The 19,733-nt window shown below is 35.6% G+C and overlaps 1 protein-coding gene across 1 annotated transcript in view; it reads left to right on the forward strand.

Annotated features, from left to right (window-relative positions):
- LOC120542102 (general transcription factor 3C polypeptide 1-like) overlaps window positions 1–19,733 on the forward strand; it is a 76,917-nt gene that overhangs the window by 26,243 nt on the left and 30,941 nt on the right. The window contains exons 9-24 of the mRNA XM_039774262.1: window positions 559–889; window positions 1,043–1,233; window positions 4,476–4,609; window positions 5,077–5,230; window positions 5,341–5,444; window positions 7,209–7,411; window positions 7,877–8,131; window positions 8,216–8,361; window positions 8,470–8,567; window positions 9,115–9,211; window positions 11,134–11,311; window positions 11,538–11,655; window positions 15,985–16,120; window positions 17,884–17,965; window positions 18,278–18,454; window positions 18,885–19,045. Of these exons, the coding sequence (XP_039630196.1) occupies window positions 559–889; window positions 1,043–1,233; window positions 4,476–4,609; window positions 5,077–5,230; window positions 5,341–5,444; window positions 7,209–7,411; window positions 7,877–8,131; window positions 8,216–8,361; window positions 8,470–8,567; window positions 9,115–9,211; window positions 11,134–11,311; window positions 11,538–11,655; window positions 15,985–16,120; window positions 17,884–17,965; window positions 18,278–18,454; window positions 18,885–19,045 (2,565 nt within the window). The remainder of the gene's footprint in view (window positions 1–558; window positions 890–1,042; window positions 1,234–4,475; window positions 4,610–5,076; window positions 5,231–5,340; window positions 5,445–7,208; window positions 7,412–7,876; window positions 8,132–8,215; window positions 8,362–8,469; window positions 8,568–9,114; window positions 9,212–11,133; window positions 11,312–11,537; window positions 11,656–15,984; window positions 16,121–17,883; window positions 17,966–18,277; window positions 18,455–18,884; window positions 19,046–19,733) is intronic.

The raw sequence follows: 19,733 nt of genomic DNA on the forward strand, positions 1-19,733 counted from the left end.
CTCAATTTTGAGCTTCATGGCAAAGGCTGTGAACACTTATGTCCATGTGCTTTCTCAATTTTTTTATTTTTAATAAATTTGCAAAAACCTCAAGTAAACTTTTTTCATGTTATGATTATGGGGTGTTTTGTGTAGAATTCTGAGGAAAAAAATGAATTTAATCCATTTTGGAATAAGGCTGTAACATAACAAAATGTGGAAAAAGTGATACGCTGTGAATACTTTTCGGATGCACTGTATATCTGTGAATTTAAATGTAACCGTATGGTTCACTCTGAGCAGGTCTTACCTCATTTTCTTGCCACATACATTCATGTTATTGATAGTAGCAGCTCTCTGCTATTCAAGCCAGAAGTTTTTGTGTGTTTGAAGAGTTCTGGATTTTTATTTTATTTTTTGACCTCCTGTAAAATTTTTATTTCCCCTTGGGGACAATGAAAGCATCCATCCACCTATCTCACAAGTTACTATATAATACTGAATATACTGTACTTATTGTGCAGTGTTTAATACATGAAATATTACAAATCTCATCGAGTAAATCATTTTTTACTGTAGGGTTTTATGGAAGATGAAGGTCGTCAACGAACCACAAAATATATAGCCAAATGCTATGTTGAGCACAGCAAATTAAATCTGCAGTTTGCAAAAGAAAAGGCACGAAGTGAAAAGCTGGCAACCACCGTTTCATCTTTACCTACGGACATACCAACAGATGAAGTTCTTTCTCCAGTTCCTTCTTCAGAAGAGGAAATTCCCGTAATGGAGAAAAGTGATGCAAAGCCAACAATGAAGAAAGGAAATAAAAATCCTGAGCTAAAAATACAAACACAGTTTCTATTAAAAAATTCTAAAATAAATAAAAGCATTCAGAACCCTAAACCTGTAGGTAAATTAAAGTAAACTTTTGCTTTATAATTTTATTCCTCAGAACAGATATATTAAGGTTTACTTGTTTAGCCATCCCACTATCGTAATTGTATATTTGTGCCTCTGAAAGTGTCAGTTTCAAATGTGTTGGTTTTCTCTTTCTGTCTTTAAGGAACAGGAGCATCAAAAACAAAAAAAAAGGAAAATGTTAAAGGCACACCTGTTAAAAGTCGTGCTTCTGAAGCTGAGGGGGAGGAGGCTTCAGAGGTGACAGTGGTCAAGTCAAATGATCAAGCTGAGAAAATTGGTGAAGATGCTCCGATCATTGAGGAAGTCTGTTTGGAGAGTCCCTGCACATCCAATGTAAATGAACAGCATAACATTTTATTCTCTGTCCAGATATCATGTATGCATTGTTTTATTAATTAGAGAACATTATTTCTATTTCTCCCAGAAAACAGTTCATTTAAAATCCTACATGGACAGCAAGATGGTGAGCAGGTAGCATTACTACTTCAGCTGAAGTTCAGATTGTTTTCCAGTTGTGGTACTGAGAGTGTAAAATAGATTTTATATTGGAAATGAAGTCCAACGCAATCTGGGTAGTGGAGGTCTACGTTTAATGAGTATGGTTGATGTAAATGTGGATATGTGCATGAGTGTGGGAATGCGTTTATTTGTCTTTGCTGATTTCCATATTTTTCCCTTCCTTTCAAATGGAATCTAGTGGGCGCAGATGATTATTAAGATCATTTTTGCTGCTGCAGCTATTCTGTATTACATAATGTGTGCTGAACTTCTTTTTGCTGCCAGACAGACATCCTTATTTGCCTTTCTACAAGCACTAACGTCTTGTGTTTCTTTTTTCCTCCACTTCACAGTCAAAGCTCTTTATCAGTCATTTGCGTCTTTTTTTTTTTTTTTAAATTAGAAGCTGATGTAAGAGATGCATGGTCATGTGCTGAAATTTTCCTAAAAGAAATTATAATAACATTGTACCTTTCAAGATATAATTTTGTTGGTTGGTTCTTTACTTGATGGAAATAACTTAAGGAAGTGTACAGTTTTTTGTCAGTTCTGAATTTATTGATCTAAAGTTTTACTTACAGCCCTGTAATTTTAATTAATCAACATTACTTTTAAAGTACAAAGTTGAAAACTATTGTGAATCTAGTCATGGAGCATGAGAAAAAAAAATAAACATTTTATTTTACACAATAATAAGAGTAATAAGATTATACACTGTCCCAATGTTTGACCACTATCTAATTTTTATGTCCTGCTTACATTTCTAGAAATCTACACAGAAATATAAAAGGCAGTATAAGCTTTGAAAAAGAACAAGTATTTAATGCAAAATTGACTATTTTACTTAAGTTTGTATACTTAGAAGTTGCAGTTTCATTTATAAAAGTTCAATGAGTATCAAAAAAGAGTATTTAAACTATACAACTATTAAAACTGCAAGAGTAAAACATTGTAAGGGGAGATTAATAATACATTTTTTTATCAACTCATCATAAATCTTTTGTATATTAATCATGTTAGACATGTGTCTTGTCTGTATTGATTTATGCAAGTGCTAAAGTAAACCGTGTCTTTCAAAATGAGTTACGATAGTGTACATTCAGCAAAGAGAATTGTACAGTGTAGATGCTTCTTCAAAATTAAACTAAAGAACAGTACAACATGATAGAAAACTTTTACTTTCACAAGGCAAGTTATCTTTTTAATTGTATTTTGAGATCTAAAAATTGGCATTGTATGCTGAAAAAAAATAAATTTATATAAACGAATCATAAACTAACTAACATAAACTAACCATGTTGTTTTACAAAAGTTATTCACGTAAATAAAAAAGTAAACAGTACAGTTTCTGCTTTACTAACAAATCAAGCATAGTTGAAAGACAACTACTTCCCAATTCCACAGAATCTGCAAAGAAATTTAGGGTGGAAATTACGTATGTTTTGATCAGTGTGATACATGCATCAGTAAGATCACAGGCTGTGTATATTGTGGCAAACACAGGCTTTGCAAGACACAAAATGCTGTACTGAACCCCTGGAAACAAATGTCTTTCTCTAAAACTTTTTGTTGAAGACATATAATTCCTTTTTGACAAATTTGAAATTTATAGCTCAGAATTATTGTTGGAAATGCATTATATGGTCATTTGATTATTATCTGCTTCATGGTGACATTTGTTATAGAAATGTGCAACATACGCATACCCTGATTTTCTTGATCTAGAAATCTGTAAGGAAGGTTTATTATTTCTTATAGCAGAATTTCTTATCCTAATACAAACTAAAAAATTAGCCAGAACCAAAAATACCTAAAAAATATTATTCTAAACTTGCTAAAAAGACCCTTCTCATCAAACAGTCCAAGTGCTATTGTGAATTAATTATGCAAATAATCAGGAAAAAATTCTCAGTCTTATGAAAATGCACCATGACTTTTATAGAATACTAGGTGTGTAAGCCCATGTTATAAAAAGCATGGGCTCATACAAACTATTGAAATCATCGTTGAACTGAAATGTAGAGATGTCAGGTAATTAAAAGAAACTACTCTGGGCATCTCTCTCCTGGGAGAAATCGTTGTGCCGATGTGTTTGCATCGCTTGTGCATTAGCGGCTGGAGGAAAAGTTAAAGGGATACCGTTTTGCTGATGTTAGTGGCTAAGTAACTTTGTCTTTCTTCTGAGGTTTTGTTTTACTGACTTGCTGACCCCGCTTGTGGTGTTAGCGGCTCAGCAAGTTTCTTGTTTCCGCGGAGGTGGAGCCCTTACCCCAGCTACACCTCTCACTTCCGGGCCGGACAGACAGACAGACACACACACACACACACACACACACACACTTGCGTAGATGTTTATATATAAGAAGTTAAACAAGAAACTTACTTTTAACAGAAAGCAAAATCAAAATGAGTTGAACTCAAAAATAAAAGGATGAATTACCCCTCTTCTGTACTGTAACCATATCCTCTCAATTCTCCTCAGTGATAACCAGAAGATATTAAAGTGTAGTGGTAAAGTTAAATGTATTGGGTAGTCTACGCCTCATACTCCATATCTGACCCTAAGCACATCCCTTAACATGCTTGTTCTTCAGTAGTTCTATTTCTGCAGCCATAGGCAGTGTTCACTAAAGAATTGACTGAATACGAAATAATGTTTGGTTGGTTTATTAGTTGTTTTTGAAGCAGTATTACGTACCATTTTAATAAAATAAACAGGACAAAATGAAGATTACAATAAACTTTTAATGTAATGCTTTCTGACTTTTTGCATGATATCCACAAACAAGGAGAACTGAAGACTTCAGATATCAGGATTAATAAAATGAAAATACGTGAGAAATATTTTGGCTATGATTTTGAAATGAAATTGCTGTTGTTTTTAAAATAATTTTGTTGATTTGAAAAATACGTGCAGTTGGGTTCTGTGTCAGTGGTGCTTTTATTTTTGGCCTTCCAGATGAAAATTAAATTGATCAGCATTTGCTACTCTTCTTTATCTGATAAATTTAGAAATTCATTTGCTTATACAATTGCAATGTTCTTTCTAATCTTGGATTCATTTTCTGTTTTTCTAGAAAAGGGATAAAGTATCGAAAAAGAGCCAGCGATTAAGAATTGATCGCCCTCATGAGACGTACAGATTGTTAAAACGAAAGAACATGATTGTTGAGGCTGTTCAGAAACTGAAGTTGGTTGAAAGCCTTTATTTGTGAGTTTGAAGCCATTTTTGAAGTTCATATTGAAGGGTGACTGATTAAAGTGAAGTGGAAAGAAGGTTTATTTAGCTTCAGTGCACTTAGAAAGCTACATTACTATTTAAAAACAAGACTTTGTAAGACGTACACTCTGCAGTTTAGGCGAGTTTACAAAAATGTTACATTTCCTGAGAATATTTGACATAAACCCATTGGAAATGCACAGTTTAATATGCAGAAAGATTCCGAGCAAGATAGAGATACTTCTTGTTCGAATCTAAAGGTTGAACTTGCACAGAATGTAGATTGGGTGATAATATTGTAAGGATAATAATTATATTACTTAAATTTCTTTTTCATTTGCAAGTGAAAATTTAACATACTTAAGGTTATCATTGAAAAATATACTGACTATTGAGAACACATTAATGCTGATATACTCTTCAAAATGATTTGACTTTAATGTGATCTTCGTGTTAAGACTGCAGAAGATGATCAATGATGAAGAAAAACAGGAAGGAGTAGCAACTAAGTGTTGTAAAAAATCTACTCTAAGGCTTGTCCAAAGGCTCTCTCAAGAAGGACTGCTGAGACTGTACAGAACGACACTTGTTCAAGATGGAATTAACAAAAAGGTGTCTTTTTGAAAATGTTGAATTTTTGGAAAACTCAGATTTTAAGTAGATTTTTTTTTGGATTGTTACACTAATGATTTATGTCTCTTTGTGCCACTTTAAATTTCAAGGTTGAGCTGGTTGTCCATCCTTCCATTCTTCCAAATGACCCTCTTGTGAAAAGTGCCATTGAACAAGTTAGGTTCCGTATGTCAAGTAGTTACAATGCAAGCCGGTAAGTTGAACAATAATGTATTGGCAGTGTTCTTTTTCTTTTTCTGATCGGATACAAGTTATTACAATGTGTAGTTATCTTTAATTTGCAGATCGCTTTCAGAGTTACTATACAAGGAGGGACACAGAAATTCTCAGAATCCATGAATAGGGTAGGAATAGGGTGTAGGTATTCACTGAGGCACTAAGTATTGTATGCCTATAGCCTTGTGACTAGAACTGCCAAGTGGCATTGGGCTGAAATGATTGAAATATGAATTTATTCTATTATCATGCATGTGATTTTTGGCTCTTTTTTTTTTTTTTTTTTTTGTACAAGCCAACAAAAGCATGTCAGGTCATTTCAAATATCAAGAAATGGTTGCATTTTTTGACATTATGGATATGTAAATAAGTAGTTTCCCCATGAACAGACTAGACTGTTAATAAGAAACATTGCACTGAGCTGCTGAGGTGCCTATGGGCAAGCATCCGAGGGGGAAAATAAAAATGTTTGTAGAAGTGGTGCATGCAAACCTGCATTTTTGCACCATGATGGAACAGCTGCATTCCCCGCATTGTCAGTCAAAACGTTTTTGACTAAAAGCAATTTGGCTGTTGCTTTACTCCTAATGTACTTTCCAAGTCTTACTCCCTGTGACTTCTTTTTGTTCCTGAAATTAAAATTGAGACTGAACGGAGGAGTGTATGACACCTCACGGGAGTATTTTGACACTTACTAAAAGGGATTATTATTTTTAAACAATTCCGTGAATTTTTTGAGACTTCCTTGTGGATTCATTTTGGGTTTGGGAACTAATGGACAGCTCAGAAACAATTTATCAAAACAAGTGATTTTATGAATGATTATTTAGTCATGACTCCTAAAGCAGTGTTTATTTGGTGTCTTGTCATGTCAGGTAGCTGGATTTTGCAGGCTTTATCTGTGTAGTTAAGGTCTTTCTTTGCTACTTCTATAAAACTTAAGATCTTTATTTTTTAGTTTTTAACACTCCATTATTGGAAAGGCATCCTGTTCCTTAAAGTGTGTGGTTACCTTAGATAAACAGCGTTCTTAGAAACAAATATGAAACAAGTCAGGCTAGAGCAGTCTTTGGTTAATTTCTCAACATGCTGCAAAATGAAACCCGTGAGAGCTTATGTGAAACCAGGCATTTTAAACAGTTAACATCTTGCTAACCCAATTTTATTTAAATTTTACTTTGAATTTTTTTTATTCAGGTGTACATATCTTTGTAGACTGAAAACTGCCATGCAAACTACATACAATGTTTGTTTTTTTGGCTTGTTAGTTCCTTCAGTGAAGTGTTTATGCCACTATTTGTTGAACCAGCTTTAGAGTCCTGGAGTGCCACAGGCCTTCCTCGCGATACCACGCGCAAGACAGAAGTGGGGAATGTCAGCATCTCGCAGGGCATGCTCGCTCACTCACACACACACACACACACACCCTTCCTAAGCTTTGTCCAAACCTTTCTGTTTTGTATTTGTTAGTTGAATCTCTTATTCCACAACAGTTTTTACCAATTTCACAACATATTTAACCCTTGAGTACATTTATTTCGTTTTTGTTCTTGCTATGTTTTGGTTGCTGTTGATTCGTATTTTACTTATATTGGTTTGCCAGCACTGTGTGTGCTTAGCTTGTTTGTGGAAATATTGACAACTTGTGGCATTTACTGTGACCTTTTTTGAATGTATTCATTGACTCTTGTTGGTATCTTAATGTTTATTGAATTTTGTGCACTGTTTCTGTCTAATAAAGAATGAAGTTTCTGCAAAATAAGAATGGGCCAGATGAGACTCAGGATAAAAACAGTATTGAGAATAGTGGTGACAATAGCCAAGTTCCTGAACAGAATCATGATGGTTCTACAAATCAGCCTGAGAGCCCCTGTAATCCTAATAACAGCAAAACAGATGAGAAGATGGGAGTGAAACAGCTAAAAAATTTCCATCCACTTATAGGTACACAATCTATTTTTCTCCTCTCAGCTTTTTAAAGTATTTATTTAATTACACTTATTCTCACTTAACAATATTTAAATTCAATGCAGTACCATCTGTCTTGTCTTCTACTGTTTCTGTGTAGACCCTTCATGTAACAATTGTTATTTCTGTATTTTGTCTTTTGAACATTATTATTTCAGTTGCAAAGATTTGCTGTTTATACTTCATACTTAATATTTAGCAGTCTGAAACTTCACAAGGAAATGTTCCTTAGTATCATTTTAGTAGGTTCTTCCTTTGCTTTATGGTCTCATTATTCCACTGTATATTTGAGGTTGTCACATTGAAGTCTAAGCAAATATAAACCTTTGTATAACTCTGGTTTGGTTCAGGTGCATTTAAATGTGATAAAAGTGTGGGGTTTTTTTTAGATGTTATAAAACCATGATGGGTGTTTCTGGGTTGAAAAGTTTTCTTTGTTAGTTCCAGGGCTTGGACGTTCTTTGGGTTTCCTTCCCAAAATGCCTCGGCTGAAATTGGTTCATATATTCCTTTGGTATTTAATTAATGAACATCCCTTACGGAAGAATTATGAAGATAATTCCATAGCACTGCCTGTGAATGAGAAAGAAAAGGATAATACAGAAGATGCATTGTTAAGCAAGGAAAATACTTGCTCTGATGAGCTACAGGAAAATTTGAGAAATATACAACTGGATCAGTTCTGCTATGAAACTGGTAAGGTAAAGTTGGTGAAGTATTTAATAGAGTCAAGAAGGTTTTGAGCAGCAGATTGACAGTTGCTTTTGTCTCACCTACAAGTATATGTTGATGAAGTATCTTGGAAACGATTTGTTCCTCCAACTCCTATGCACCAAGAATATGGACGTGGCTGGGGTCTTGTGAGTGACATTTTGCTGTGCCTGCCTCTCTCTGTATTTGTCCAGATCATTCAGATAAGTTACAAGGTAGGGACCAAACATATTGCACATCTGTGTCATATTGCACATGATTTTTATATTTGAATAAAGTAAAGCAGTCTATTTTTTCTTTCTTTTTCTAAAAACATTGATAAGGTTGAGGGCCTTGAGGATTTTCTCAATGATCCAGTCAAGCAGCATACTTTAATTAGGTTTCTGCCAAAACCAATGAGACAATTGCTTCTTTATAAAAGGTACTTTTTTTTCTTCATTTTGTTTAAAACCTACCTTTTGTTCATCTCCCTGTCTGACTTTCAAAATTAATTTCATTTACAGTATGAAGTTGTTATCATGCCTTAATGTTCTTGATAAAGTACAGTTGCAAGTTGATAACACAACAAAAATTATATTTGTTGTGGAGAGAAAAAAACTGTAAAATGTGTTAATTATAAAGGTTCCTGTTTGGAGTTTCTATTTCAAGAAATCGTGTCTCTTTCCATTTTACATAAAAATTATTTCAGGGTAGGTTTCTTTGTTATCTTTTGCTGTGCCATTTATCTCTGTCAAAGTGTCTGGGTGTCATTTAAACCTAGCCAAATTGTATGACTGGTAAGGAACATCTGGTGACAATTTTAAACCTTCTACCTTAATAGGCCTGCTTTTTAACTTCCATCATCATCATCATGATGTCAATTTATCATACACAGTACATTTTACATTTTTCTTACGTTTTGAACAGTCTTCATTGTTTTTCATTCAGAAGATAATAATTGTTACTAAAGATTTTTTTTGCCATTTCAGGAAATATATATTTTCTTTTTGGGAATGCTTGCAGCGATTATGCTACATAGGACTGGTACAGCTGGGGCCATCAGAAAAATTTCAAGACAAAGATCAGGTAATTTCAGTTTGAGGAAAAATGCTTAGTTTGAGTTACTTACTTTGCGTTTAATGTAGAAGAATTTCTTTGCAAAATTAAATCCCAATTTAAACCCTTCAGGAGTGTCTTAGTTTTTTTTTTTCCTAATGTGTAGACTGCAGATCTGAAGCAGTAATCTCATTTAAAATAAAATAACACATTTTGTAGAGGTGGGGGTGTATTAGTATGTTTAGTGTTTTTAATATATCTTATTGTAATATAATGTCAGTACACCAGGGACAAGTGCATTTTTTTTCTTTTGTGCCATGTTTTAAGTTCTGTGTAAAATTTTAACTAGTGAGGGATTTAGACACATTTTATTGGCAACGCATAACAAAAAAGTGCATTACTTCTCCATTATCACAGATGATGCTCTGGTGCAGACAGACATACTCTATAAAAAATACTGTACATTGACACTTATAGGTATTTATTTAAGACATATCCTGAGTCAGGAGAAGAAATAATAACTTGCACTACATTACATAGTTATATTACAATACTTAATGTTTTAAAACATAAAAAAATGTAAATGTTATCATGACAGCAGATGATGTTTCAGATTTTCACTTTATTGTGTACTATTACAAATTTTGGTTTGAACACAGGTTTAACTCCTCTGTTTTCAGAATTTAACACAAATTTTCTTTATATATAACCTAATGTGACATTAATGTATACAGGCAGTCCCCGGGTTACGTATGAGATAGGGACTGTAGGTTTGTACTTAAGTTGAATTTGTATGCAAGTCAGAACAGGCACATTATTTTAAAAAATGCTGTTGTTGACCGACTGTAACCAAGTGCTCTGCCAATGAATGATGGAGTTTCACCTCTCTCTGACCTTTTTATTATTTCTACTTTATTTTCCATGGTGATGGTTTTTCTCTTCTTTACTGTATCACCAGCACTTGCATCAGATTTGTGTTTCAGAGACATTGTTGAAGGGTGAAGACAAAAGATAAAGATGAACTCTTCTACACAGCACTGTACACGCTATCACAGCAGGAAGGCACCCGCCGTCAACACGTCTGGTGTACTGACGAGAGACCACTTCCTGCTATGTATGTAAAAGTACATGCAGGTTTGCTATTGAGAATGAATGGGGGTGGCGAGGGGCAGTTCACCACCCTTCCCACCATGCAGTCACCTCCACTTGCATACAGTATGCTGCCTGCACCGTCAGCCCACTGAGAGCGAACAGGGTACGGCTAAAGGTGGCTAGTGAATCGCCCACCACCGCCCCCATTCAACGGGCAGCCACCCAAAGCACAGTGCAATGCTGCCTCCGCTGCCCCATTCACCCTCAGTGGCCTCCGTTCAGCCACAACTGGGTCACCGCTTGCAGCATCACCAGCCACCCACCAAGAACGAACTGGGCAGCCGTTCGAGGGACACTGCAAGGCTGTGTGGTGGGCGGGCAGTGAAACTCCCCCCTCTGCCCCATCCAGCCTCCATGCAGTCAGGAGCAGTAGCTGCGGCAATATGGTGGGCTGGCAGTGAACTGCCCCCCTCCACTCCATTAAGCCTCCGTCCTGCACACTAGGGCTTGCTGCACACCCAGCCACCCACTGAGAATGAATGGGGTGAGGCCCCCACCTCCCCCGCTTGCAGCATCCCCAGGCCGGAGATGACGGAGTGGCAGTTTCTGAGGAGTCTGTGTCGCATCCCCCAGACAAATGAAGGAGCAGCTGCGACCCCGTTCGTAAGTCGTATGTTGGGTGTCTGTAACTCTGGGGACTACCTGTACTTGCCATAAAACAGCTACAGGTTGAATATGAAATATCACATTGGTCAAAAGAGTGTTTTATAATAACTACAAAACGGGGGCTCTGGCATGTCATTTTCCTTTTTTGCTGATCCTTTTTATTGTAATTTTGTCTCCTCCTGTTTTATTCATAGATTTTCGTTTATATGAAGCGGAAAGTGACTATTGTGGACACTTCTACGTGTGATCCACATTATAACCTTGCTCGTAGCAGTCGTCCATTTGAAAAGCGATTTTATAACTTCACAACTCTTCATGATGTTGAAAACTTCTGGTTTGATTTGCAGTGTGTGTGTTTAAATACACCGTTAGGTAAGTTGACATTGAAGAAGTCAGAAGTTTATACAGAGTGCACATGTTTTGTAACTAGAGAAATTTATATAATTATAATTCATTTATAACTGCGGTGTAAAAATCACATACAGATATTATATCCAAAAATGACATTTATTCACTTTTCAACACCCTTTAACATCTGTTGACCGCAATTCATTGTGTTTAGTCTAATCATTTTAATTTTTTTTGCATTACATAACAGGAATAATAAGAAACCCTCGTCAACGGAAGGGCAATTCTGAAGATTTAAAAAATGATCCTGATTTGACTCAAGAAAAGCTGTCGTTTGAGCACATATTGAAAATGAGTGACTGTATGAAGTATGCATTTTTAATTATCCTCTCTGTAGTTAGTCTTCTTTTGATTTAGAGATTTGTTTTTTGACATATTTTAAATATTTTGTCGTAAATATATTTGTTTTAAAGAGATTTTCCCCCCTCACATGGAGTATTTAAATGTATTGAAACACTTTTTTTTTTTTTTGCAGTTTAACTATAGTGTAAAATAACAGTCATACAATTTAACAATTTAATTCTAACTTAGGGAATTGGGAGGTAGTAGGGCAAAGAGATTTTTTTTTTTGATTTAACTCATATGCTCCTTTTGTATGTATTTCAAGTGCTTATGTACTTATTTTATGTATTTTAATTATGTATTATTGAATGTGTGTTGCTGGTTAGAGAATGTGCTTCTGAAGTAAAATTTTGAATAGGCATAGACTATGAATAGGTGGTTTTACTTGAAATATAAATTTCATAGCTTCTGATACAGAATTCAGGAATATTCCAACTTTCTGAAGAGCAAGCTAAAATGGTAAATGCTGTGTGAGTAGAATATGGACAAAAAGAGGGCATTCTTGAGCTGTTGGGGATTGCAATAATCGGCTTTAAATCATACAGGCGGCTTCTGTATTTGGTGACTTCCAGTTTTTAATAAGGATTATTGCATTTCTGTCCAGGTAATTTAAATCTGTCAAATCCAAGCTTTCCTGTTGTCTGAAAACATTTCAGTTTTGTTGGCCCAACCTCCATTGTGGGAGCAATAGCTCTGTTCAGTGATGTAGCTAACATTAAGTGCTTTGCCAGTTGTTATGGAACCTCAGCCTTGTACCTACATTGGTTTCACGTTGTGTGTGTGTATAAACTACCTTAGAATAGTGTTTCTCAACTGGATACAGTCTGGGACTACCACTGGTGGGTTGAGAGTTTTTGTTGTTCGTAATGGTAGTGGATTACAAAATTAGTCGCAAAGTGGGTTGCACACTGTGTCTCCACTTGATTCAATAATGGGAACCAAATACCACTTGAATTTTATGAATAGAAACCAAACTCACTGACAATTGCACTAGATTCACAAAATGGCACCACCCTCTCTTTGGTGGGTCACGAAGATGCTACCCTGGAAAAAAGTGGGTCGCAGCACTAGAATTGTGGAGTTCCTTTGTCTGAAATCAAATTTCTCAGATATTAAATCTGAATGGTGACAGAATTACTGCAAGATTATTCCATCAAATACACAAAGTGGACGTGTTAAGTCTACCTTCTTGTTTTTGAAGTTGTACCTTTTTGTTGCTGCCAAGGTTGAAAACTAAGAAAAGTGATGTCAAGCCTTTGTCACCATTAATTATTTCTTGTTACTAACCGTTTTTAAGCAAAAACAAATGGATTATTTTTAGTAAGAAAAAACTTCATGTATTCGTTGCTTTCATACAGTATGTACACTGTTAGACTAATAGCTTTATTATAACATTAAGACTTTTTGGATAGATCTATTTAAACATGACACACCTATGCTTTATTACTTATTATAGAAGTTTAACTGTACACAGCTGTCGCTCTAGAGAACTCCACAGATATCCTGTAGGACTGAGGTCCATACTCCGACTCGGCCATTCCTAGACATTGATCTTCCTTTATATTTTTGAAACTCCCCCTTGTGAGAGAGTACAGCAGGTTAGTCAGTAAAATATCTTGATATTTGGAACTAGAACTTTCTTGCTTCCCCTGGCCAGAGCCGTGATGCTCACACTACCATATGTTCTTTGAGTGATGAGATTTTGAAGACTCCTTACCTTCATACGTGACATGGAATTGGGGTGGTTAACTCTGAACACCATTATAACCCCCGTTATTAAAGGTGTGCCAAAGGAATGTGTTGTTTTTGTGTGTTGTTTTTTTTTTTTTTTTATTTAACTTTCCCCTGTGAAAGTCTGAAATGAAATTGTAGGTACAGCATAGAAGTTTAAAACTAGAAGAGCACTGTCCAAGAACTAAACATTGGGAGAACATGCAACAGGCAGCTTCTGGATATGGTAACTTAACCCATGACACTTGAACTGTAAAACTGCACACCGCAACAATTCAAAGTTTTACTAAACAGTACTGACAAATTGAAATTAACATCAAGGCCGTTGGTAAATGTGTCATAAATAGAGCTAAAACTGTAACTCGAAGTCTTCATATTCTTTATCACTTAAGTATTTATAATGATAGACGAATGATTCCAGATTCTCTGTCCAAAAGTAGCATTTTTATATCCTTGGAATTTTATTAAAAGTCTTAATAAATTCTATGTCCCTAAGACAGTGTGTCAAACTTGAAACCTGGAGGACTGTAGTCCATTTTTTTCATTATAACCGCTTTCTAAATTAGTAAGCAACCACTGTAACTAATAGCACATGCTTCTTTTGTCTTAATTTTAATTGACTTGCATTTAAAGATTCAGAACTCTTAATCTATCAAACAAGTGAAAGAGAATATTTTGCCTATTGTTTTATCACTCTTTATAAACAGTGCCATTTAGTGCATTCTTATGCTTGATGTTAAGATTGCCAAACCAGCAGCTCATACTCAATCTCCATATAAGATTTGAAAAACATTAGCCTGAGAGTCATCTCAACACTAAAAGATAAGAGTAGTAGGAGAAAAACTGAAACTACTTTGCAACTGGGACATTACAGTAGTCTGTTTTTATTCATGCAAGTCACCAAACAGCCTTTTCTTTATACTAAACTAGAGGGCTTCACCCCCTGCTCGCTTCACTCGCCAACCCCTGTGTTTGGTTAATTGAATATACAATTTTAATTTTTTTATCTTTGGATTTGTTTCAATTTCATTATTTGCACTTTTACTTAAAAGCTTCATTAAAAACAATATTTTTTGGAGACACATTGTGACAATGCAACGTATAACTACCCGTGAGTGAATATTGTTTCTGTTTCTCTAATAAATAATCCGACTTTTTCTAATGTTTGTCTCTGTGATTTATTGATTGTCATAGCAAAAGCTATTCTCACAGTGAACTGTAAACATTTTAATACGAATGGCATATCACGATCTCCTTTGATGTGTAATGACATTCTCGGAATATATACATTACCTTTCTTTTTGCCTGTTAAAATTTGCATCGCTTATCCATGATCATAAATATACACCTGACCGAATTGTATATTCTTTGAAATTCAACTTGTCGTTGCTTTAACTGTTCCGGGACCACAGATTATCATAGCGTATGGTCTATTATTGTGTAAATCCAAATTTTGTCCATTGAATAATGCGAATGTGAAATGACTTTGTTGTCTACTCTTTGCCTTTTATTTCTGACCTCGATTTGTCCTGCTCTTTTTCCAATTACACCTGGTTCTGATGATTAATCACCTATTGTTTTTCGGTAATGCGATCTTTTCTATCTTTTCTTTGATACTGTAGCGACTGACGTGATAAAGTGTCACAAAAGTTTTACTTGAACAATCGCTGATTTCGTAACCCCAAACACAAGTTTCTAGCACCCTCTCTAACCCCTCATCCCCTGTGTCTCGCCCCCTCCCCCTTACCGCATCAGTCAATACCCCCTATCAGTCTTCTGAGCTGTATTCCGCCCTCCCTCAATCAGACCGAACAGCCACTTAAAACCAAAAAGGCCTCAACCTGGCTGGGACGCTACAATACTTTCTAATTTTACTGCTTTCATGTTCTGTGTATTGCGCCATCGTTTGTTTGAGCCTTTTGAATTCCACTGCTTTCATAATCTCTTATCTGCCTTTTTTTCTCTCCAACGCCTTTGGGTCTCCATTCTCCGTATTGTCCTTATACACTTTATATGTGCTGAGAGCACAGGATGTGTGTTTGCTACGTGCTTTTACTGCGACTGACTGTTTTTTGATGGGTGTGTTCTTATATGATATCTTTTGTAAGTAAGGTGTGTCTTTCAAGAATCTCATGGTTCACGTCCCCGCGAGGTCGCCCTGGGACAAACTCTTAGCACCAAGTCTCATGTTTACGGTCCCCTCGAAACGCTCTGTGGCAAGTCTCATTTGTCTCGCTGGTCTTTTAAATGACTACCGAGAACTTCCAAGTAGATCACATATCGTCGCCTTGCTTTTGCTTTCCAGGATTTCTTTTTATAATAGAGAGATGCCTACAAATTTCCACACATTTTAAGGTATTTCTTAGTTAGACTTTAGTGTTGAACTTTGAAGATTGAATGTCAGGGTAGTGTGAAAGGTTACTGCTAAATCTTGGGTTGATATACTGAAATCTTAAACTAAAGTGTATGAATGTCACATGCAAAAAGTTTCAAGTCCTGGGTAACTAACAGTTTTCTCAATGTTTACTGAAAAATATGTTGTGGTGTTGTATTTTTTGCTGCAGGGGACAAAAGGAGGTGATAGATGATGGTGTTATGCCTGGGGATGGGCAAGGAGCAGGAGGCCTTGACTCTAACTTTTTTAGTCATCTAAGGCGTAACTGGATTTGGACTAGTTATATACTGGACAAAACTAGGAAGGTGAGTATTTTATAAACCAGCTAATTGGTTGCAAATATCCTCATATGTAAACATTTTTGCTGTAAGAATGATGAAAAACATGAAAGCACAATAGTTATATTTGCTGCATCACATCACCAGTACCAGAGTTCAGTTTCTGGGCAGATGTATGTGGATTGTGCCCTTTCTTCTCGTATCAAGGTTGCTTTTCCCAGATTATTTAGGCTTCCTTTCACATCCTAATGGTGCTCATTATAGTAATTTGACATTTGCAACATGGCTTGGGCTGGTTCCCATCCAGAATGTTTCTTACCTTGAAGCCTGTGCTTCTGGACTTCGATCTGGTCCATAGTACTCTGTGATAGAATATTCAGTTTCATAAATTGATAAATTAATGCAAGGCTCAACTTTCTCTTTTTTGCATCTTTCAATTGTTTTAGGTTAAGTGTGTACTTTTTGTTTGTTGCCATAATGAGGAGGGAAGATATACCCATCATCTTGCATACTTATTGCAGTTTTCTTCAGTCATCTGGCTTAGAAAAGGGCTAGTAACGAGACGGTATGGTTGAGCCACACCAAACACTCACCACTACAACTCGGTCAAAAGTGGATACCTGCAGGCAGGAAATGCTTTTTACACTGCACCCTTTTTTGCTGACCAATCCTGAAAATCACCTTCTAACCAATTGTGTGTGATGCGGGCACGTTTACATATCACGTCTCATCCAGCAGATTGCCAATGCTATGCCGCATTGCCCCGCTGAAGAAGCACTAAAACACATTGTCTTGTCTTGTCTGCTGAACAAGAAAAGTAAATGCAATTCTTTCTTTTTCTATTCCCCTTTCCTTAAAAATGCAGATACTTAAAAAGCTATTTCTTTCTTTCTTTGCACTTTACATCAAACAAAACCTAAAAGTTGCATGGAGTAAGACGATTGTGCAGCAATCAACTCAGTAGTGATCATTATTATTAATTTCCTGAATGTTTAAAATTTTGGCAGTGGATTGTTAACAGCAATGAAAATCTTATTTTGTTTCGTTTGGAAGCCTTCCAGTGAAAATGATCCTTTGCATCTGATGAGCATCTTTTTATCCTTATGGTAGCGTTCATTCAGAGCAATTTGTCTTTGTTGGGCCCCAGAAATCTGCTGGAATTTCATTACTGCAGTGTCACTTCTTGATACAGCAGACTTATTTGTAGGACAAAGAGATTAAATTTGCAAGTAACATGACTCAATGTGCAGTAGAAAGGCAGTAAGAGACTCTGGTAAATGCAGAGGTATAGTCAGGGACACACGTGTACTGGTGCAGTTGTAGAAAGAGGAAAAAGCAGTTTGGAAGAAAACAGAGTCAAGCAAGTTTGCCAAGGTTGGGAAAAAAAATCAAAAAGCAACTGCTCAGAATGAGAGACTTGAGATTATTAAGCTTGGAAGTAAATGCAGCAGCTCAAGTTGTGCAAGCAATGGTAAGGAGAAAGACGAACTGGAATCTCCTGCTTCACTGAATCCTGGGCTCCCAGAGTTTGCAGGCTTGTTAATCGCAGGATGCGGAAGCATTCTGTACTGAGCTCTTCCTGTTTTGTGTGTGTGCGTGCGTGCAGGTATCTCCTTTTGCTTCATTCTCTGATTGGCTTTTATTTGTTTAATTTTAGGATTTTGTAGAGTAATTTAGTTATTTACAATAACTTGCCTTTCTTTTCAAGTATTTATCAATATGTGATTTACTGTGAGGTTTTCTTGCATTTATCTAATTATTCACCATTAAAAATATGTTTGGCTTTTCAGCCTGGTGCGACGCTAGAGGCTGGTCAGACACTGCGACTACAGACTTTCTTGACCAAGCATCCTTTACCTTTTACGAATGAAGGTATGTCTACAGTTTGTTCTACTTTTATTGTGAATGGGCAGAAAGATGATTTTTCTAATAAGTGATTTGTAAGAATTAGCCTGTACATTTAAGTGGTTCTTCTGTTAAAGGTCTTACCGCATTTTTTTGGTAGAATGTCTGCTTTGTGAAAAAATAATGCTCTTTCTCACTATTAAAATTGTAATATTATTGAGAAATATTTCACACTTCTTTGTCCTTGTGTAATTCTTATTTGTTAAATAAAAAGGACTTCAAAACATATTTTGGAAATAATATAAAAAGCAAGTTAATAATGATGTTTTCTCCAACCAGGTAGCAAATTAAATCGTTTACTAGATTCAACAACCTTTGGAACCGTTGATGTGACTGACGTTCACATTCAAAAGAGGTCAGTAGACACTCGCAATAAAGGAACTGCCAGCAACAAGAAACTGAAACGAAAGAAGTCTAAAAACAGTGTTGGGAAAAAAATGAAAAAAAATAGAAAAGGTGAGCCTCTCCACACTTTTATTATATTTTGATTTACAAAAATTGTTTTTTTCTGGACTGAATCTATGGTTACAAGCTGGTTTTGGTTTTCTGCAGTTTAGATTTAAAGATTTATGTCCAGAGTGAAGATTAAAAGAGTAAAGAAATAATGAAATAACCATCTTGCTAATTTTATGAATGAGCATTTTCAAGATATAACTTAAAAGCTTTTCTATCATCACTCAATAATTTGCTAATGCCTTAGACAATTGACTTTTTGAAGCTCCTATCTTTCATTTTTGTGTTTTTTTCAGAATTTTTTCTCTTGAAAGTTATCTTTTAATAGCTACATTACCACATTATTGCATGTCGTGGCTTGACTCTTATATTTTTTTTTTAATCTCTGTATTTTCTCTAGAGATGTGATTTATCCTTTCCACTCTTTTCATAGAAAGAAAACCTCAGAAGAAATTAGACAGACCCTCAGCCTTTCACGACGAAGCTGACAGGAGTGCTTTGCAGAGGATGACCCGACAGAGAGTGGCCTGGACTGCCCAAGAAGATGGTTTACTTATGCTATGTCGTATTGCAATACATATACTGAACAAAAAGGTAGTAGCTATTTGTAACCACTTTCACCTTTTTGTACTTTAAGTATACCATATGTGACATGTTTAAGATATCTATAGGGCTTGTTTTCTGAAAGGAACACTTATTTCATTTTCGTTTCACCCCAGCCCCCTTGCACTTCATTTAGAAAATTGTCAGAATTTTGTGGTAAATATTTTTAGTCCTCCAAGTACTGGTTCAAGATTTATTTTTTCAAAACATGCTAATATTGGATCTAGAAGTAGTTTGAGTACACAGGCAAGTTTTAAAACTTAATGTCTTGTGCATGTTTAGTCAAGAGTGTGCAACTTCATCGAGTCCTAAAATCAGTTATTTTATTTGAATCAAGGTAGAATTAGTTTCTTGTCATTTGCAATCAGTAAAATATACAATAGAGGACTGAGCTGTCACATACGAACCTGTGTGCCGCTTTTGAATTCAGCCTGACACGAACATCAAAATCTCACTACTGGTAGATTACATTTTATCAACTAGACATTTCTTTTGTATTTTTTCAATGAAATGAATGTTGTGGAAGCTATTATGTATTATATGTTTTTGTTTGCTTTACTCCGATCAAGTGCAATTAGAATTCATTTCTCTGTGATATACAAGAGTACGCAACTAATTATGGCTGCTTATGGTAGGTTAAAGCCTGGACAGAATATGCGTTAACAGCACCGAACTATAC

Source organism: Polypterus senegalus, chromosome 13 (assembly GCF_016835505.1).
Source record: "Polypterus senegalus isolate Bchr_013 chromosome 13, ASM1683550v1, whole genome shotgun sequence".
In the NCBI taxonomy this organism is placed as follows: domain Eukaryota; kingdom Metazoa; phylum Chordata; class Cladistia; order Polypteriformes; family Polypteridae; genus Polypterus; species Polypterus senegalus.